The sequence below is a fragment of the Oryza sativa genome, chromosome 8 (assembly GCF_034140825.1).
Source record: "Oryza sativa Japonica Group chromosome 8, ASM3414082v1".
Lineage (NCBI taxonomy): Eukaryota > Viridiplantae > Streptophyta > Magnoliopsida > Poales > Poaceae > Oryza > Oryza sativa.
Genome location: NC_089042.1, coordinates 5,539,313 through 5,556,509, shown reverse-complemented (window position 1 = coordinate 5,556,509; position 17,197 = coordinate 5,539,313). Strand labels below are relative to the sequence as shown.

General features: G+C 56.7%; 1 protein-coding gene across 1 annotated transcript; it reads left to right on the top strand.

The window, feature by feature from the left end:
* Positions 1 to 13,966: 13,966 nt before the first annotated feature.
* LOC107281900 (putative F-box/LRR-repeat protein 23) lies at positions 13,967 to 15,315 on the top strand. Its single transcript, XM_015793719.3, has 2 exons — positions 13,967 to 14,384; positions 14,647 to 15,315. Exons 1-2 carry the CDS (start codon positions 14,056 to 14,058, stop codon positions 15,077 to 15,079), a joined length of 762 nt encoding a protein of 253 aa, XP_015649205.1. The 5' UTR covers positions 13,967 to 14,055; the 3' UTR covers positions 15,080 to 15,315.
* The last annotated feature ends 1,882 nt before the right edge of the window (positions 15,316 to 17,197 follow it).

The window sequence follows — 17,197 nt, the reverse complement described above, 5'->3', positions numbered from 1 at the left end:
AGGGGGCAGCCGCCGCAACACCTCGAGCTCGACCCCCCTCGGGGGGAGCCACGTGGGTTTGAGGGCGGCCTCCTCCCTCTAGCTGGGAGGGGGTTGCCGCCGCGCCACCCCGGGCTCGATCCCCCTCGGGGGGAGCCACATGGGTTTGGGGGTGGCCCGACCCCAAGCTGGGAGGGGGCAGCCGCCGCAACACCCCGGGCTCGACCCCCATCGGGGGGAGCCACGTGGGTTTGAGGGCGGCCTCCTCCCTCTATCTGGGAGGGGGTAGCCACCGCTCCACCCTGGGCTTGATCCCCCCTCGCGGGGAGCCACGTGGGTTTGAGAGCGGCCTCCTCCCTCTAGACGTGATACCCCGGGCTCATATCACCGACATCATCCATCCCATATTACTTGCCGCTTTGAGTTTTTGTTAGTAATGTTTGATCATTCGTCTTATTCAAAAAATTTTGAAATTATTATTTATTTTATTTGTGATTTACTTTATTATAAAAAGTAATTTAAGTATGACTTATCATTTTTTATATTTGCACTATTTTTTTCAAATAAAACGAATGGTCAAACGTTGCAAGTAAAAAGTCAAAGCGACGTCTATTTTAGGATGGAGGTAGTACTTGTTAATCTTGCTGAATAAAGTACTAGTACTAAATAATTTTGTAGCACGCCCATCCTCCTGGAACTCTCCCAGTGCAACACATACTACTTTTTTTTATAGGATAATGGAATAGAACATCCCGGCTTTTGCTCAAAGAGCTACAGCAAATTAGCAACACATACAACTATATGTTCATTTGTAATCCATACCCTTTCACTAATTGTCGGTGACATGGGGCCGGGGGTATCGTGACTAGAGGCTTGGGTAGCCGCGATCACCCACGTGGCCCGACCCCCTCGGGGGGGGGGCGGGCCCGAGGGTGACGTGGACACCCCTCCCTCTGTCTCCCCGAGGGGTCGGGCCGCTCCCGTTTCGGCCCCGAGGGCTGGGACGCCCCGACCCCCTATGGTTTTGGCGCCACGTGTGTGGGATAGGTGAGCCCAGCGGGGCTCACCTAACCGCATTTATAGTGGGTTGGACGAGCGCGCCACGCCGCATTTAATGCGGCGCAGCGCACGCTTATCCGGTCCGTGACCAGTCGCGGTATGTGACCGGTCACAGACCGGTCAGATCGCGGGTTAGGTGGCAACAGGCGGCCTGTCGCACGCCTCGCCGCGTCCCGTCGGAATGATGAGAGCTTCCTGGCTCTCGTCTCTAGCCGGAGCTGGCGTGCTGACTCCTGGAGTTGGTATGTCAATCCCGGTCAGATCCATTCTAGGCTTCAGCGCAAGCATGGCAAGAAAGTCGCTGGCCATTGAATGAAGGTTGAAACGGGCGTCCACCAGGAGAGCTGACGAGCGGAGCAGAAGGCGTGTGCTGTGCTTGTCAGAGGTCACTTCCGGCTGTAGACTAGCCCTCATTGTAAAAAGCATGTTTCCTTTCTTAGGCAGCTAGAGGCCCATGTGGTGACCCCTGACCACATAAAAAGGAGGCCCAGGCCTAGGAGAGGGGGGTCGAACTCTGGCCACTTGGTTTTAGAGCCTGAGCTCTCTCTGGTTCTCTCGAGCTGTATTCCTTCACACACAGATCCACCAGAACACAGGAGTAGGGTATTACGCTTCTCAGCGGCTCGAACCTGTCTACGTCGCCCGTGTCTTGTGCGATTCTTCTCGCTGACATTCCTCAGATCGAGGGCGAAGAACCTCACTTAGCGCCCCCGGCCGAACCGGCAAAGGGGGGCCTGCGCGGTCTCCCGGTGAGGAGCCCCAAGCTCCGTCATCTGGCGCGCCAGGTAGGGGGCGCGCGTGTCTTTCTAAGCCCTCGTCCTCTCTCGTGTGCGCCAAGCTTCTCCCGCTTAGCCCAATGGCCGAACGGGCAGTGGAGCACAACCTCTCTCCGAGCGCTAGTGGTGACGACGGGGAGCAGAACCCGCGCCGTCGGGCTCGCACCCCACCGTCCCCCTCTCGCCGAAATCTTGGGCGGGGGGAGGCGCTCGAGGGGGTCGAAAGATCCGCGACTTCGCCGCCCGCGGGCGACGGGGGAGGACGGCGAGACGGGGTGCATCGCCGCCTCGTCTACGGCGATGGCGGCACGCCCCAGGGCGCGCTCCAGGCTATGGGTGCGCTCCTGCGTCACCCGCCCGTCGTCCCCGATCCAGAGACTCCAGCCCGATGTTGGCTGGATGACGTGGCCGACTTGGTCATGACGGCGCAGCAGCGCCTAGGCGCCGGCGGGCAGTCCTCCGCCACCAAGGCCTCTGGCGCTGCCGCCGCCGGCTCCACGTCGTCGAGGCGGAGGGCGCGGCGAGCGGCGGCTGTTACCCACCGTTCGTCCGCCATTCCCTCGTCAACGCCTCCGACCCAAGAAGATGTGCGTGGGGGACCGGATGCCCGGCTCGATATCAAGCGCCGGCGCGACGATCGTCGCGCCGCCCACGCAACGGAGGGCGCTTCCTCGTCCGGAGCGCCACTTCGTTCCGGGCACGGGGGCCGGCCCCCCGTGTCCCCGGTTGGCGGTGCCGGCTATCGAGCCTTTGTGGCGAGCCTTCGGAACGTCCGTTGGCCCCCAAGGTTCCGGCCCACCATCACCGAAAAATACGACGGAAGCGTCAACCTCGCCGAGTTTCTCCAGATCTACACGACCGGGATCGAGGCCGCCGGGGGTGACGACAGGGTCATGGAGAATTTCTTCCCCATGGCCCTGAAGGGCCAGGCGCGGGGTTGGTTAATGAACTTGCCACCCGCGTCGGTCCACTCTTGGGAGGATTTGTGCCAGCAGCTCACCACGAACTTCCAGGGCATATATCCGCGCCCAGGCGAAGAAGCGGACTTGCATGCGGTACAGCGAAGGGACGATGGGTCTCTTCGCTCGTACATTCAGCGGTTCTGTCAAGTCCGCAACACCATACCGTGCATCCCCGCACACGCGGTGATCTACGCGTTCAGGGGGGGCGTGCGGCACAACCGCATGCTCGAGAAGATCGCCTCCAAGGAGCCCCAGGCCACCGCGCAGCTTTTTGAGCTCGCGGACCGTGTGGCTCGCAAGGAGGAGGCCTGGACCTGGAACTCCTCCGGTTCTGGTGTGGCAGCTCCGGCCGCCCCCGGGTCCGCCGCTCAGTCAGGGCGGCGGGACAGGAGGAGGAAGAAGAAGTCGGCCCGTTCCGACGACGAGGGTCATGTCCTCGCCGTCGAGGGCGCTTCGCGGGCCCCCCGAAAGGGGAGGCCTGCGAGCGACAAAAAGAAGGAGGCCGGCGCTCCCAGCAGGGAGCGCCCGACCGGCAAGTGGTGTACCGTGCACAACACCTCCCTCCACGACCTCGCGGACTGCCACGCGGTCAAAAGTTTGGCTGAGCGGACGAGGAAGTGGGAGGAGGAGAAGAGGCAGGAGCGCCGTGAGGGCAAGGCCCCGGCGGCTCCCGCCAGCAACCGGCGAGGTGAGGCCAAGCAGAAGGCCACCGCCGAGGACATCGACGATGGCGACGATGACCTGGGGTTCCAGGAGCCTGAGGCCACCGTCGCCACCGTCGATGGGGGAGCGTGCGCTCATGCTTCTCACCGGAGCCTCAAGGCCATGAAGCGAGAGCTTCTGGCCGCGGCCCCTACCCATGAGGCGACGCGGCGGGTGCGGTGGTCGGAGGTTGCCCTCACCTTCGACCAGACCGACCACTCGCCGTGCGTTGTCCGGGGAGGACAGATCGCGATGGTGGTTTCCCCCACCGTTTGCAATGTGAAGTTGGGGCGTGTCCTCATAGACGGGGGTGCAGCCCTCAACATCCTTTCCCCCGCAGCCTTTGACGCCATCAAGGCCCCGGGGATGGTGCTCCGGCCGTCCCAGCCGATCATCGGTGTGACGCCGGGGCACACCTGGCCGCTGGGTCATATCGACCTCCCGGTCACCTTCGGTGGTTCCGCCAACTTCCGCACGGAGCGGGTGGACTTCGATGTGGCGGACCTCAGTCTGCCCTACAACGCGGTCCTGGGGAGGCCCGCGTTGGTGAAGTTCATGGCGGCAGTCCACTACGCCTATCTCCAGATGAAGATGTCGGGCCCCGGTGGCCCCATCACCGTCCATGGCGACCTCAAAGTCGCGCTTGCTTGTATGGAGCAGCGCGCGGACCACCTCGCCGCGGCGTCCAAGCCCGCGGGTGGCGACGAGAGGCTCAGCACCTCCGTCCCCGCCACCCCGAGGCAGCGGATGGTCACGTGCGACGAGGTCCCGGTCAAGGAGGTTGCCCTGGGCGACGGCCCGTCCAAGACCACACGAATCGGTGGTCTTCTGGACGACAAATAGGAAGACGCGCTCGTCTCCTTCCTGCGGGCAAACGCCGACGTCTTCGCCTGGAGACCGGCGGACATGCCCGGGGTCCCCAGGGAGGTGATTGAGCACCGTCTCGCCGTGCGGCCGGGCGCAAGGCCGGTCAGGCAGAAAGTGCGGCGGCAGGCCCCGAAACGTCAAGCCTTCATCCGCGAGGAGGTGGCGCGACTTCTGGAGGCCGGATTCATCCGTGAGGTCATCCATCCGGAGTGGCTGGCGAACCCGGTCGTCGTTCCCAAGGCGAACGGCAAGCTTCGGATGTGCATCGACTACACCGACCTTAACAAGGCATGTCCTAAGGACCCTTACCCCCTGCCACGCATAGATCAGATTGTCGACTCCACCGCGGGGTGCGACCTTTTGTGTTTTCTAGATGCATACTCTGGTTATCATCAGATTCGCATGGCTAGGGAGGATGAGGAAAAAACTGCGTTCATTACCCCTATAGGAACTTATTGTTATACGACAATGCCTTTCGGGTTAAAGAATGCAGGTCCTACTTTTCAACGTACTACTCGAATTTCTTTGGGTAGCCAGTTAGGACGCAATGTTGAGGCCTATGTTGATGACTTGGTTGTGAAGACGCGCAACCAAGAGACCTTACTCTCGGATCTAGCGGAAACTTTCGAAAGTCTTCGCTCCGCCCGCATAAAGCTGAACCCCGATAAGTGCGTGTTCGGCGTGCCTGCGGGCAAGCTTCTCGGGTTCTTGGTCTCTGCCCGAGGCATCGAGGCCAACCCCGAGACGATACGAGCTATAGAGCGGATGCGCCCCCCCAGCAGGCTTAGGGATGTGCAGTGCGTCACCGGCTGCATGGCCACCCTAAGTCGGTTCATATCGAGGCTGGGAGAGAAGGCACTACCCCTATTTAAGCTCCTCAAACGCTCCGGGCCGTTTACCTGGATGGAGGAGGCTGAGCGGGCCTTCACTCAGTTGAAGGCGTACCTCAGTTATCCCCCAGTCCTGGTCGCTCCGGAGCCAGATGAACCGTTGCTACTCTACCTGGCGGCAACCCCGCAGGTGGTCAGCGCGGCGTTGGTCGTGGAGCGCGACGAGGACAACCCTCACTCCGCGCATCCCCATCCTGTATCGACTCGACCCGGGAGAGAGCAGGGAGGAGAGGCCCCCGAGCCGAACGGCGGCCCAAGACCCCCGACGGCCGGAGCTGGCCCTCCGCCTGCTTGTCCGACGGTGCCAGGCGCCCCCGACCCCCAGGATGGCCCCGGGGCCACTGCGGGAAGGCCGCGCCTGTCGCCCTCTGACCCCGAGGTCGTCGGCACAGAAGCCGAGTGCGCCCCGCGTGGCCTCTGGGACGAAGAGCGCCCTGGAGATGCGGCCCCTGGCGAAGAGGATCGGCCCCGCCGAAAGATGCAGCGGCCCGTCTACTTCGTTAGCGAGGCCCTCCGGGACGCCAAGACCCGATACCCTCAGGCCCAAAAGATGCTTTACGCTATTCTGATGGCTTCGAGGAAGTTGCGCCATTATTTCCAGGCGCATCGGGTCACGGTGGTTACGTCTTACCCCCTCGGCCAAATCTTGCATAACCGAGAGGGTACTGGACGGGTGGTGAGATGGGCAATCGAACTCTCTGAATTCGATTTGCGCTTTGAACCACGCCACGCGATCAAGAGCCAGGCCCTCGCCGACTTCGTGGCGGAGTGGACCCCAGCTCCCGAGCCCGTCTCCGCCCCCGAGGCCAGCTCGGGCCCCTCGCAGCTGCCTCACACCGCCTACTGGGTGATGCAGTTCGACGGCTCCCTGTCTCTTCAGGGCGCCGGTGCGGGGGTCACGTTGACCTCGCTGAGCAGAGACGTCCTCAGATATCTGGTTCGCCTCGACTTTCGGGCGACCAACAATATGGCGGAGTACGAGGGACTCCTTGCGGGACTCAGAGTGGCAGCTGGACTGGGGATCCGCCGCCTCCTGGTGTTAGGCGACTCCCAGTTAGTCGTTAACTAGGTCTGTAAGGAGTACCGGTGCTCTGACCCGCAGATGGACGCTTACGTGCGCCAGGTGCGGCGTATGGAGCGCCATTTCGACGGGATAGAGCTTCGGCACGTGCCCAGACGGGATAACGCGGTCGCCGACGAACTCTCAAGGCTCGCTTCCTCGTGAGCCCAAACCCCACCGGGCGCCTTTGAAGAAAGGCTTGCCCAGCCGTCGGCGCGACCCGACCCCCTAGGGGAGACGGACGCGCCTGAACGGCCCCCGAGGCCCGTCGGAGTCCAGGCCTCGGGACCCGAGGGGAGCGCTCCCAGCTCCCCTAGATTGATTGCTTGGATCACTGAGATCCAGGCGTACCTCGCAGATAAGACTCTACCCGAGGACCGCGAAGGGAGTGAACGCTTCCGGCGCATCTCCAAGCGCTACGTGCTGGTGGAAGGGATCCTCTATCGGCGCGCGGCTAACGGAGTCCTCCTGAAGTGCATTCCTCGGGAACAAGGCGTCGAGCTTCTCGCCGATATCCATGAAGGCGAGTGCGGAGCCCACTCCGCCTCACGCACCTTGGTTGGCAAGGCCTTTCGCCAAGGTTTCTATTGGCCGACGGCTCTCAATGATGCGGTCGACCTGGTCCGGCGGTGTAGGGCGTGCCAGTTCCACGCCAGGCAAACCCATCAGCCGGCCCAGGCCCTGCAGACCATACCTCTTTCGTGGCCGTTTGCTGTCTGGGGGCTCGATATCCTGGGTCCGTTCAGGTGGGCCCCGGGCGGGTTCGAGTATTTGTATGTCGCTGTCGACAAGTTCACTAAGTGGCCCGAGGCTTATCCGGTCATCAAGATCGATAAGCACTCTGCGCTTAAATTCATCAGGGGCATCACTGCTCGGTTTGGGGTGCCTAACCGTATCATTACGGATAATGGCACCCAGTTCACTAGTGAGCTCTTCGGTGACTACTGCGAAGACATGGGCATCAAGCTCTGCTTCGCCTCCCCCGCCCACCCTAGAAGCAATGGCCAAGTCGAGCGCGCCAACGCGGAAATCCTCAAGGGCCTCAAAACCAAGACCTTCAACATCCTCAAGAAGCACGGCGACTCGTGGATCGAGGAGCTGCCAGCGGTGCTCTAGGCGAACCGAACCACGCCAAGCCGAGCAACCGGGGAAACGCCTTTCTTCCTCGTCTACGGCGCGGAGGCGGTCCTCCCATCTGAGCTCACCCTGAGGTCCCCTCGAGTCACCATGTATTGCGAGGCTGATCAAGATCAGCTTCGCCGAGACGACCTCGACTATTTGGAAGAGCGAAGGCGGCGCGCGGCCCTCCGAGCCGCGCGCTACCAGCAGAGCCTGCGGCGCTACCATCAGCGCCACGTCCGGGCCCGATCACTCTGCGTCGACGATCTCGTCCTACGCCGCGTCCAAACGCGTGCTGGACTGAGCAAGCTCTCACCAATGTGGGAGGGTCCGTATCGAGTGATCGGCGTCCCCCGGCCGGGCTCCGTTCGGCTGGCCACGGGCGACGGCACAGAGCTGCCTAACCCGTGGAACATCGAACACCTTCGTCGCTTCTACCCCTAGTGGGGGTCGGGTGTCATGTCTCGGGCTCGGGCCAACCCCGCACCCCCCCGGGCGTGCGGGTTGGCCGGGGGCTACCACATGCATATACTTACCCTTTTTTCTCTTCCGTATTTCAATAAAAGCACTTTCGATTTCCTGAGGACTGTGTCTGTGCCATCGTTTCCTTTTGAAGAATCTTGGCTTGAATTAGCACGCTCGTGCCCAACCCTGCCCTCGGTGGCCCGGGCCGGCTAAAATCGCCAAACGGGGCCCAGAACCGAGCCGTGCCCCGGGGCGTGGTGAACTCCGGGGGGGGAATCGGCAAAGGCCCACAATCGGGTCATCCATAACCCTCGGTCACCGCGCTCCCGGCCTGGCCAGTCTCGACACGTGGATCTCCCCAGGCACTAGCCCCGACCAGCGCCGTTTGAGGCTGGGACCTGGGCACGAGCCCTTGTTCAAGCCAAGACACAGAAGGACCGTGGCACAGACCATCCTCGTATCATACACACAACAAACAGAACTGACGCAGAAATTTCCTCTTTACTTGATTACAGATTAAATCAGTCTATACAAGAAGGGGGCCCGAAGGCCTAGGAAAAAGAAGAAAAAGTTATTAAGATTGGCGGGGGCCTGGGGGCTCATTCCGACGCGCCCGGGTCGCCGGCCTCGTCGTCGCTGTCATCCGCACCGTCGTCACCGCCCTCCTCGTCGGAGTCGAGGGCGAACGCGAGCCGAGGGGCCGTACCCTCGAAGCTGTGGACGATGTGGTCGGCGGCGTCCCGGACCTGCGCGCGCGCGCCGTCCTCGGTTCCGGGAGGGAACTCTTCCAGCGCTGCCCAAGGGGAGAAGTCAGGGTCCCTGGCCTGGTAGCTTGCCAGCACGAGCTCCACCGCCCCCCGGGCGAGGTCCCTCGAAGACGACTTGATCGTCTCCTCGAGCTCCTCGGGGAGCCGCTCGAGGACCCCGGCCATCTCTGAGAGGCGCTGGGCGAGGCCCCCCTGATTGGCGGCGTACTTCGCGCACCGCCCGCCCCAGAGGCCCGCCTGCCGCCCGGCGCGGTCTAGACGGGAGACGGCATCCCGAAGTATGTCGGGCCCTACCTCGCCCGCCAAGCGGAGGGCCTCGACCTCCCCGGCGGACGAGTCCAGCGCGCCCTGCAGCTCGGCGATGGTGTGTTCGGCGGCTGCGAGGCGGGCGGCTAGGTCGCCGTCGCCCGCGGCCGCCCCGCCGCTATGCGCTCTCGCGTCCAGCTCCTTCGCCCGCGCCTCGAGCTCAGCGGCCCGCTGATCCAGTGCGGCCCTCTCGGCACGGGCGCCTTCCAGATTGCGGCGCGCCTGCTCCTCCCGCGCTGCCTCGCGGAGGAACAGGCTGTCCGCCAGCCGCTGCGCCGCGGCCTCGGCCTCCTCGAGAGCTCGCCCCCGCTCGGTGAGCTCGTCCTCGCGGAGGCGGAGTGCGGACTCCTCTTCGGCGCAGGCGGCCTCGTGCGCCGCCAGTGTTGCCTCCCGGGTGGCGACGGCAGGACCAGCCCCGCCATTGCGAAAGAGAGGAAGAAGACGGACCGCCCCGGGTAGTGTGGCGCCGGGCGTCCCTTGCCCAGCGCGACCACCTCCCGGCCGGTGGCAGATTCCGGCATGAATCGGCGCGGCAGCCCGGCCTGCCTCTCGCTCACGATGCGGGAAGGCGGCAGCACGCTACCGTCGAGCGGTACGGAGCCCCGTGCCATGACGCCGGCGGAGGAGGAGCTTGAGAGCGAGCGAGTGCGGCAAGGGTAGGGCACAGGAAATGAGGAGTTAGAGCGCAAGTGGCGAAGGCAAGGGGAATAGTGGCGAGAGGAAGGAAACGAATCTCTTCCTCGGCGTCTTTATACCCTTGCCAACGCTATGCCCGGCTCCTCGTTTCCCGCGCCCACTATCTCGCCCCCTCGTTTCTCACGCCCGCGCCTCCACTAACCCCACTCGCCCGTTTGCGGCGCACGCGGCATATGTGCGGCCGTGGCGGTTGAGATGGGACAGATCGTGTGCGCATTAACTACGCTCGCCAACCGTGAAAAGCGCCATCATCATGTCTCCAGGCGAAACGAACCGGCTCGTCCCAATTCGCGCGCCGCTCGAGTAATGTAGCGGTTTTGAAGAGGCCGCTCATTATTGTCGGTCGGTTTCCCCTTGCCGATGCGCGCGATTTGCGACCGCTGGGTTCCCGCCCGCCTGCAGGGACCGGCCCCACCTGTCACAAGGCCTAAGGAGTGGCGTCACGCCCGAGCGCCTCCCTCGAGGGGGGCGGTCGCCCTGGCGTAACGCCGGGGGCTACTGTCGGTGACATGGGGCCGGGGGTATCGTGACTAGAGGCTTGGGTAGCCGCGATCACCCACGTGGCCCGACCCCCTCGGGGGGGTCGGGCCTGAGGGTGACGTGGCCACCCCTCCCTCTGTCTCCCCGAGGGGTCGGGCCGCTCCCGTTTCAGCCCCGAGGGCTGGGACGCCCCGACCCCCTGTGGTTTTGGCGCCACGTGTGTGGGATAGGTGAGCCCAGCGGGGCTCACCTAACCGCATTTATAGCGGGTTGGACGAGCGCGCCACGCCGCATTTAATGCGGTGTAGCGCACGCTTATCCGGTCCGTGACCAGTCGCGGTATGTGACCGGTCACAGACCGGTCAGATCGCGGGTTAGGTGGCAATAGGCGGCCTGTCGCACGCCTCGCCCCGTCCCGTCGGAATGATGAGAGCTTCCTGGCTCTCATCTCTAGCCGGAGCTGGCGTGCTGACTCCTGGAGTTGGTATGTCAGTCCCGGTCAGATCCATTCTAGGCTTGAGCACAAGCATAGCAAGAAAGTCGCTGGCCATTGAATGAAGGTTGAAACGGGCGTCCACCGGGAGAGCTGACGAGCGGAGCAGAAGGCGTGTGCTGTGCTTGTCAGAGGTCACTTCTGGCTGTAGACTAGCCCTCATTGTAAAAAGCATGTTTCCTTTCTTAGGCAGCTAGAGGCCCATGTGGTGACCCCTGACCACATAAAAAGGAGGCCCAGGCCTAGGAGAGGGGGGTTGAACTCTGGCCACTTGGTTCTAGAGCCTGAGCTCTCTCTGGTTCTCTCGAGCTGTATTCCTTCACACACAGATCCACCAGAACACAGGAGTAGGGTATTACGCTTCTCAGCGGCCCGAACCTGTCTACGTCACCCGTGTCTTGTGCGATTCTTCTCGCTGACATTCCTCAGATCGAGGGCGAAGAACCTCACTTAGCGCCCCCGGCCGAACCGGCAAAGGGGGGCCTGCGCGGTCTCCCGGTGAGGAGCCCCAAGCTCCGTCACTAATGTTAACAAAAAAGTTGGCAACAAATATAGCAGTTTTCATTCTAGCATGGCGATTTTCTTTTCTTCTCTTTATTACTTTTTTTTTGAAAGAGGTTGTTTTATAAGTTCCGAGGGTCATTGAAGAGAAAATTCTATCTATAGTACTGAAAAAAGTCCAGTACCAAAAAAATAGCACAAAATTTTTCAAGTTCCAACCATAAACACATGCCATTATTTTTTATTCAATTTGTAGCACTTAGTGTCACATTAGCTATTCAGATCAACTGTTTAACCATGATTTAGGGCATGAATGGGCGAATTTGCCCTTTACTCTAGCCAAACATAAACTTGAGATGTCGTTGTGCTCTCAGCCACTTCACTTGCGGTGACGCCACCCGCGAGGTACGACCGTACGAGAGCGAGGGGTGTGCGCTCCAGGAGGGCATGAGAAGGAAGGAGCCAGAGAATGGTGTTGAACAGTTGAAGCAAGCGGTGTACGGGAGGAGACAACGACGGTGTAGATCCCGATGGCATGTCGAGCGGTCATGGTGAGGTGGCGACTGCATGACCGGTGCCAATGGCCTCGACCACGAAAGCACTACTCGAAGGTGGGCTAGTCAGAGGAACCAAGATCCATGGGGCGACGGACGGGGACTGACGAAAAAGAAGGGACCGCCAATGACGACTGCGTGCAAAGGAGGGTAGACACAGAGGCCCAAGAGGGGGTGAGGAGGCTAGTGACCCGGTGAACGGAGACGAAGCTGGTGGCGCCGTTGAGACTCAGCAGTGGTGGGGGCAGAGGGGACCCGATGGTTGGCGCCGTGGGCGACAACCCGGAATTGCTCTAGGAAGAATGTAGGGAACTCCTGGTGGTGGCGACCTCTAGGTCGACGAGGCTGCTGGGGTTTGGCATGGGTGCAGCTGAACCAAGTCACAATGCTATACATAGAGGAGCAAGGGGAAAATAGCAATTTGTCCATCCCAACTCACATATATGAACGTCAAATGTGACGGGAGTACTGCGAAACAAATCTAGTGACATAGGGTGTGTTTAGTTCATATTAAAATTGGAAGTTTGGTTGAAATTAGAACGATGTGACAGAAAAAGTTGGAAGTTTATGTGTATAGAAAAAATTTGATGTGATAGAAAAGTTTGAAGTTTGAAGAAAAAGTTTAAAACAAGGGCATATGCTTTTGATCGGAAGGGGGATTTTTTTCTGTTATTCTTTTTTTGGTATTGACCTTTTTCTGTGGTATGGAAGGCTGTGTTTGGAGGTGGGTGTTGGGAACCCATCTCCTATCCACGAAAAAACGGAGCGGTCCATTAACACGTGATTAATTAAGTAATAGCTAATTTTTTTTAAAAAATGGATCAATATGATTTTTTTAAACAACTTTTGTATAGAAACTTTTTTCAAAAAACGTACCGTTTAGCAGTTTGAAAAGCGTGCACGCGGAAAACGAGAGGGAAGTGTTGGGAACTTGCTCTTGCAAACACACCCAGGGTGTAGTTACTAACTATAGTCTATAGTGATCATGTATCAGCGAAAATTTGCTCAAATTCGCTAAAAAGAAAAGAAAAAGGTTTAAATATCAAAATTTTGTTCAAACTTGTACAAATTTGTCCCAAACTACTTTTTCCTTCCCTCCAAAATTTGCATTAAAAATGTAAGTCAACCCTGCGCAGAACACAATAGGCAGCACGCTGCAGGAGAACGAGGTCCTCATCGTTTGCCTTATTTCTACGATGAATTTGTATAAATAAAAATAAATTTGTACGTAAAACTTTTATAAATATATTCTTGATGACTTAAAAGTCAATATTAAAAAAGAAACTACGTTGAAAATATCTCAAAATCAATATCAAAATTAAGCTTGAAAATTCAAAATTTAGCCCTTTTTTTTTCTGATTAGGCCAACCGATGGAAGCCCGAAACAATAACTCCGATCCCAGTTCCCACCGTGTTGCTTTCCCGAGCCAGCCTTTCCTCTTCCAATTAATTTCTCCTTGCAGCTCTAGAAGTCCAAAAGGTTTTCTCGTCTCATCAGCTCGCCCTTATAAATGGCCGGTGTCCAATACACATTGCCTCTGCACAGGTTTCAGATTGAGACTCTGTTTAGTACCTATCACACTATTATATGTTTGACACTAATTATAAATATTAAACGTATATTATTAATAAAATCTATCTATAATCTTGGACTAATTCGTGAGACAAATCTATTGAGCCTAATTAATCCATGATTAGTCTATATGATGCTACAGTAAACACGGGCTAATTATGGATTAATTAGGCTTTTAAATTTTATCACACGAATTAGCTCTCATTTATGTAATTAATTTTATAAGTAGTCTATGTTTAATACTCTAAATTCATCTAATATAACAGGGTCTAAGGTTTAGACCATGGATTCAAACATCACCTGAGTACGTTTCATCTTCTCTGAATCAAAACATGGCATGTAACCTTCCCATCTACTCCTATCTAAATTCGAGGATTCATTTGTTGATCGGTCAACAGAACTAAAACTACGTACTAATATAGCTCATGTTTTTCTAGTTTCAGGTGTTCGTTCTAGGACAATAAGAGCATCCCCAACAGCTCATCTAAATTTGATACTCCATATGCTTATATGGATGGTCATCCAAATAAAATTCCTTCTTCGTATCTCTTCCCACTCCAACAGATCAACCATATTATATTCCCCATATCATACCTTTCTATATTTTAGTAATATTTTTCAACTACCATACATTTATATTATATCTGAAGCACTATATTTCAGTCTTTTCTCCATTTTTTCTCTACCCTTCTCAAACCTTCTTTTTTTTTTCTCTGTTCTTCTCTTTCCGTCGACGCGGGTGAGTGGCGCAGGTGGCCGGCGGGCAGGGAAGCGGCCGCGATGGCCGGCGGGCGCGGTCAGACGCCATGCTGATGCCGGTGCCGGAGCTGACGCCGCCGGAGACGACGACGACGAGGGACTGGTCGGAGCTGCCGGTGGACGTTCTCTCGGTGGTCTTCGCCAAGCTCGGCGCCGCCGAGATCCTCATGGGCGCCGGCATCGTGTGCAGCTCATGGCTCCACGCGGCCAAGCTGCCTCACCTGTGGCGATGCGTCGACATACCGCAGGTGGTGCGCAACGATGCAGTGTGTTGCGCAATGGCGAAGGTGGCCGTGGATCGCTCTGACGAGCGGCTTGAGGTGTTCAAGGCGATGTATTTTGTTGACGATGAGCTTCTCAAGTATATAGGGCACAGGTACACGATTTGTTCATAAGCTGCAAAATCCAAATAATCTGGCTGGGATAATAAATTTCATTTCATTCGTATACTTTCGGGCAGCGTTTAAAATTTTAGACCGAAATTTCTGTTCTACTGGATCATCCGATATGAAATTATTTCGGCTGAAATTTTTAGATTTTTTTTAATTTTCCAAAATTTGTTCAAACTAAACCAAATTTTGGCAATATCGGTACCCCAATACAAATACTGAAAACGATAATTTCAACCCTGCTTTCAGGTCGCCCGGTCTGAAGAGCCTCTGCCTCGACTCATGCTCCATGGTCTCCAACACAGGACTCACCCAGCTGATGGCCATGACTCCACTGCTGGAGGACCTCGTGCTACGCGGCGGCCTTGATTTGTCCGACGAATTCGACGATCCACTTGTGATCCCAACGATGCACCAGCTGCGGCAGATCGCTCTTGGCAGCCTCTACATCAGCAGGAAAACGCTGACGAAATTTGTTGATAGCTGCCCTCACCTGGAGCTTCTTGACGCAAGCGAGTGTGTCGCGGTTGACGTCGTCGACGACGCCCTTCGTGCCAAGTGTGCCAGGATCAAGACGCTCAAGCTGCCCTCCTACTCTTCTGCTACTGATGCTATGGCTACACTTGATCAGTTGTACTACCTTGCAGATGATGATGATGAGTTCTTCACAGCTTATTATTGACGACTTGGGTTAATTTAAAGTTTTCTATTTTTAGTAGTGCGATGATGACCAGATAGGTCACGGCATCAAGAGCAAGTTTAATAGTATAGCCCACTACTAGTTCCAATTCATCTATAACCAATCTAATAGCTAATTCATACAATAGTTGCTTACTATACTATTAATATATGGTTCCACCCGTCATACACACATTGCGTCTTGGAATCCGCGCTGCAGCTGGCTACAGATCTGTAGCTCGCTGCTCTTCTCTCTCATCTTTTATCTTATTAAAATATGTTTACAGCTAGCTAATATAGCCTGCTATTGTACCTGCTCTATAAGTTATCATCATGATGGTGCATTGTCCCATTTTTCTTGGTAACGCCAGTTATGACAGAGTGGTAAATTTACGAAGAGGATTAATTTGATTCATGCCATTATAAATGTGTTGTTAGAAAAGTACTATTATTATTTGCGATATCTGTTAGGTGGCACTAAAATTTATAAAATTGAAATTATGCTATCACTGTATAGTTTTCTGTCATCTCTGTTACATATGCATCCTCTCCTCGTTTGTGGCCTATATTAGTCAACCTCATTGGCTTCTTCGACTTTGGCGCTGATGTCAACCAACAGCACTATCATGTGGGGGGAGAACGAGATAGCACCGCTAGTAGAGATGGTGACGTGGCGGTGGTGGTGAAGAGGTAAAGTCAGGGCAGAGGAAGACTTGGCGTGGTGCCTCGAGGAGGCCATTGGTGGCACAGGGGCTCAACGAGGGTGCACTACCGGTTACTGGGAGCTCGATGAGGAGCAGACGACGGTGGGAGAGATAAGAAGTGATAGCCTCTAGATCCGTTCCTGTGGCTTTAAGGAAGCCGGTGCGAGACAAAGGAGCAAACGCCAGTGGGCGAGACGAGAAGAATCTGTGCCGGAGGGCAAGCTCAGCGCCACAGCCTCTAGTGGCGACCCGCGATCGACGTGGGGCAGAGCGACAAGGCTAGCAGCGGTGTGCAGCTCGGCCTAACTTCTTCGTCGGCTCTCCTCACTGCTCTTGGAGCATATCTAGGGCTCTATCGTTGGCCGGACACCTAGGGCCCTTGTCTTCATTATTGCCGGCTGTGGCCTCACTCCGGAACCATCAAAGCCAGCACCTCCTCTATTGTCGACTCCCAGATCTCAGCTAATTTGCTTCTTACCCCCACCGCAATGGTCTCCCAGATCCGCACGGCCTTCGGGCTTGTCCACATGCTATTGTCCATCACTAATTGACATAATCAGGAGAACAAGGATATTGCTCTCAAATCCCCTCTTCAATTCGCTAGCTGCCACCCAAGAGGAAACTGATGTCAACTTAATATCCCATCCCAAGCAGCAACCGCGCGTCATCTCGGCACCAGGTGTCCCCCTTCCATCACACAAAGCTACGCCTACGCAATGTCCCCTCGCTGGTATGGGAGCGTCCGATGCCTTCAAACTACCCGAGTGCTCGAGCGCTGAGTGTTGTACACCCCTACACCAACACGGTAGAGCACCCCAATGTGTCAGGTAGGCCGGATCCACCGCCCACACACCTTCGGATTCGCCGCCGAGCTTCGTCACCTACTGGGTGCACCGCAGCCTAGAGGCTGGGAGAGGTGAGAGGAGGGATCGCACGAGAGGAAGCGAGGGAGGAGAGAGAACTGTTCGGATAGAGGGAGGGAGGCGATAAGGATAATAGAGAGTATAGGGCCATTCTTTTTTATTGCACCTGGAGTTCATTTTGTATGGCGGCTAGCTAAGAGAATTACTTGCGAAAATAGATTTTTACATGCGGTGCTCTTAGCCAACCGCTAGGAAAAATAGTGTTATTTTTACAAGCGGCCCTTTTAAGACGTCCGCTTGTAAAATAGACTTTCACAGGCGGTTACTAACCAGGGACGTCCAATTGTATTTTCACAAATGTTTCTTATTTTGTCCATCGAAAAAAAGGTAACAGCATTAAAGGTACCCTTTTAAGTAGTGATTAGCGTTAGGTTGTTATAGATGGAACTCAGCCCCTCTAAGGGCAAGTACAATGGTAGACACCGGTATTGTCTCTACGTTAATTAGAGGCTATCACGTTACAATAGTTAAGACAATACGGTCTCTAACCATTAA

What these genes read in the sequence shown, in the direction of transcription:
- LOC107281900 (XM_015793719.3), top strand. Translation starts at nt 14,056, where the DNA reads ATGCTGATGCCGGTGCCGGAGCTGACGCCGCCGGAGACGACGACGACG. An exon ending in CTCAAGTATATAGGGCACAG is followed by an intron (nt 14,385 to 14,646) that starts GTACACGATTTG and finishes CCCTGCTTTCAG; the next exon opens with GTCGCCCGGTCTGAAGAGCC.